General features: G+C 35.5%; 1 protein-coding gene across 9 annotated transcripts in view; it reads right to left on the bottom strand.

Annotated features, from left to right (window-relative positions):
* Nucleotides 1-149: 149 nt before the first annotated feature.
* Nucleotides 150-2,749, bottom strand: part of RBFOX1 (RNA binding protein, fox-1 homolog 1) — a 285,633-nt gene continuing 283,033 nt past the window's right edge. For 5 of the 9 annotated variants that reach the window (XM_009277998.2, XM_009277981.2, XM_009278028.2 and 2 more), the window contains one exon: nt 150-1,972. In XM_009277998.2, the coding sequence (XP_009276273.1) occupies nt 1,972 (1 nt within the window). In that variant the 3' untranslated portion in view covers nt 150-1,971. The remainder of the gene's footprint in view (nt 1,973-2,749) is intronic. The other 4 variants (XM_019471785.1, XM_019471789.1, XM_019471799.1 and 1 more) reach the window with 1 other exon arrangement.

The following is a 2,749-nucleotide window of genomic DNA, read 5'->3' as shown; positions in this document are numbered from 1 at the left end:
CTCAATAAATTTCAGTTTTTTCCCTCACCATTATAAATATATGTTACTGCCCCATTTTTCATTGATTAATATAGTCTCTTTCTCTCTCTGTTTCAATTTTAAAGATAATTTATTTTTCATTCTTAGATATAAATGCTACAGAAACTTTGTTTTCAAATCTTGTGAAACTTTATTGATGGTTATTGTTCAACTGATCATACTGCATGCACATACGATGACAAAGAGAAAGCCTGATCACAAACACTTTTTTTAAAGCAGAGTTGTTATAGCAAGTTGGCAGGTTCACAGCGGTGAGTTGATAATTTACTAAGGTGCTTGCCAGTAGGCACGCACATTACACATGAGGATATAACTATCTGCAGCAAAACTGTAGCGAGACAGTTTTCTGCTTTATTTATTTAAATACAAAAACAAGAAGACCCGTGACAAACACCCCAACTTAGGTTAACTTGTAAACAGGACAACATGGAAAGAGTCCAAACATATGCACAGACAAACTGCAATTTTTCAACTATGCTTGAAACCGCCACCCGGGCATCTGCTCGGCTGCACCTGTCCGTGACCCAGACAAGCAGCCTTCTCCAGTCAGTGCTCCATCGGAAGAAGGTCCCTGTTTTGTCCCAGTTGAAAAGTTGTCTTGGGCCCGATATTTAGCAAAATGGCCTTGGTTTGAAAATCAAATAGGGGCAAGTTGTCATGCCTTGAAAAATTGCAGATTGTTTACACGACACAGTCATGTTTCAAAAAGTACCAAGCTGATGAAAATACCATGATTATCTCTACTCAATGATTGCAATACTTGTAAAATGCTTATATAAATCTGAATATGATTATCATATAATTCCATAAAAATGATACGTCTGTCTCTAACAGTTGGTCTACTAGGCTAAATCTAAAGCATCATAGGCTGTGTATTTCTAGAACTTAACAACTCCACTGCACGGATGTAAATTTTATACATTTTTTTTTTTACTGGTACAAAGAATTTAAGTTTTTATTACTTTCTTTTTTGGAAAAAAAAGAAAAAAATAGAAACAGTGCTTTTATCACCTTTTTATTATTGTTTTTTTCCCTCCCATAATATAAAAGTCAGCAATGATATCAATAATTTATTTTACTGGAAGAAATATAAACAGAATGCTTGTTAATGGTCTAACTAGCAGTTTTTGCCTAAATAACTAGTTATGGATAAATAGCTGAATACTGCCTGGTGGAATGCTTTAAAAGGGTGCCTTCGGACAGCTTTTAATCCGATTTTTATGTACAAGTGTCAAGAAAAGCACCCCTAATAAGAACATAACCTTTGGCTTTGAACAAACAGTGAATAATTTAAGACAGCTGATATATGATAGTTGGTGCAGTGGGGCCCCTTTTTGCTTCATAATTAATATTTTAGCCAAACCCCATTCCCATGTCCCCAATTTCCCCCCTCCCTCCCTCTCATAAACTAAAATAAATGTAGATGCAGAAAAAAATGACTACTGTAGTCACTTACACTCTTACAAAACATGTGATAACCCCAATAGCTTAATATTCAGCATATATAATTCATTTACATGATATAGCACTCTTGATTGTGGCCCTAAAACAGTTTTTATTCATATCTAGCAGCTTTCTAGATCAACCACAAAAACTTCTACAGCCAGCAATCAAACTACTTAACCTTCAGAAATTAAAGACCCACAATATTAAAATACACAGAACAAAATATCTGAGGTATAAGATAAAAAATGTAATTTTTCCTCTTTTTAGAGTTGCTAAAATGATGCACTACTGCATGTATTGCAATACCCAGGCCTCGGAAAGCTTCCTTTTTCCCCACATTGGAAGGTTTTTATGGTTTTGTCATTTAGTATGGAGCAAAACGGCTGTATCCCCCTCGGTATATACTAGCCTGTAATGAAGAAAGAACGAGACCGACATCATCAGCATGGCTCCTAGTCTTGGCATCAGTCAAGGGTGCAAAAGCATTCTGAAACAAAGCAATTTGATGGATTGTTTTTTAAATTTACTTTTTTAACAACTAGATTTGCATTTTCATTTGACATGACTACTGCCCCATCTTAAAAGGCAAGCAACGTTCAGAACACCCCACAGCTACAGTGCCAACGCATTCCAAGGTCAAGGGAAGCTACTTAAGATTATTTTTAATAAAAAAAAAAATTAAGTAGAAGACATGTGAATAGAGTGTCAAATTCCACTCATGAATGTACACATGCAGCTCCCTCTGATGTCAGTGAAAACTAAGTGCACTCATCTAAAGACAAAGTCTAGGCTAGAAAGAAGATTATTTATGTCTTTCCTTCCTCAGAAACCAAGGAACAATTAACAAAAAAGAATATCTCTCTTCCATGGAATTTGTTACCTAATTTTCTATTCTTACAATGAGCACAAAACAGAAGATAACTGTCTTTATTTTACTGAACATTGAGGAAAATTAAAACTTCATTTCTTATTGCTGTGCTAAGGCTCTAGAGTCTCAAAAGCAGCAGATAATTATGAGTTGCATATATTAAATGATTGAAGTAAATGCTTTGTAATATTTGGACATGGAGAATAGTTCTTTTTTTAATGCACAGAAAGTCATCCATCTCCAGTACAGTTCGGTTAAACATACATTTTCCCCTGCTCTCTTGACAGAGAGAGTTCAGTGCCAAAGGCATTAACACACCTGATAAAAACAATGTTTTCAATTCCTGCCACGTAGGTTCTCTCCCTTCCCTTCCCCATTCCTGTCTTCCTCTCTCCG

The sequence above is a fragment of the Aptenodytes forsteri genome, unplaced genomic scaffold (genome assembly GCF_000699145.1).
Source record: "Aptenodytes forsteri isolate BGI_AS27 unplaced genomic scaffold, ASM69914v1 Scaffold26, whole genome shotgun sequence".
In the NCBI taxonomy this organism is placed as follows: domain Eukaryota; kingdom Metazoa; phylum Chordata; class Aves; order Sphenisciformes; family Spheniscidae; genus Aptenodytes; species Aptenodytes forsteri.
This window is presented reverse-complemented; position numbering and strand designations above follow the sequence as displayed.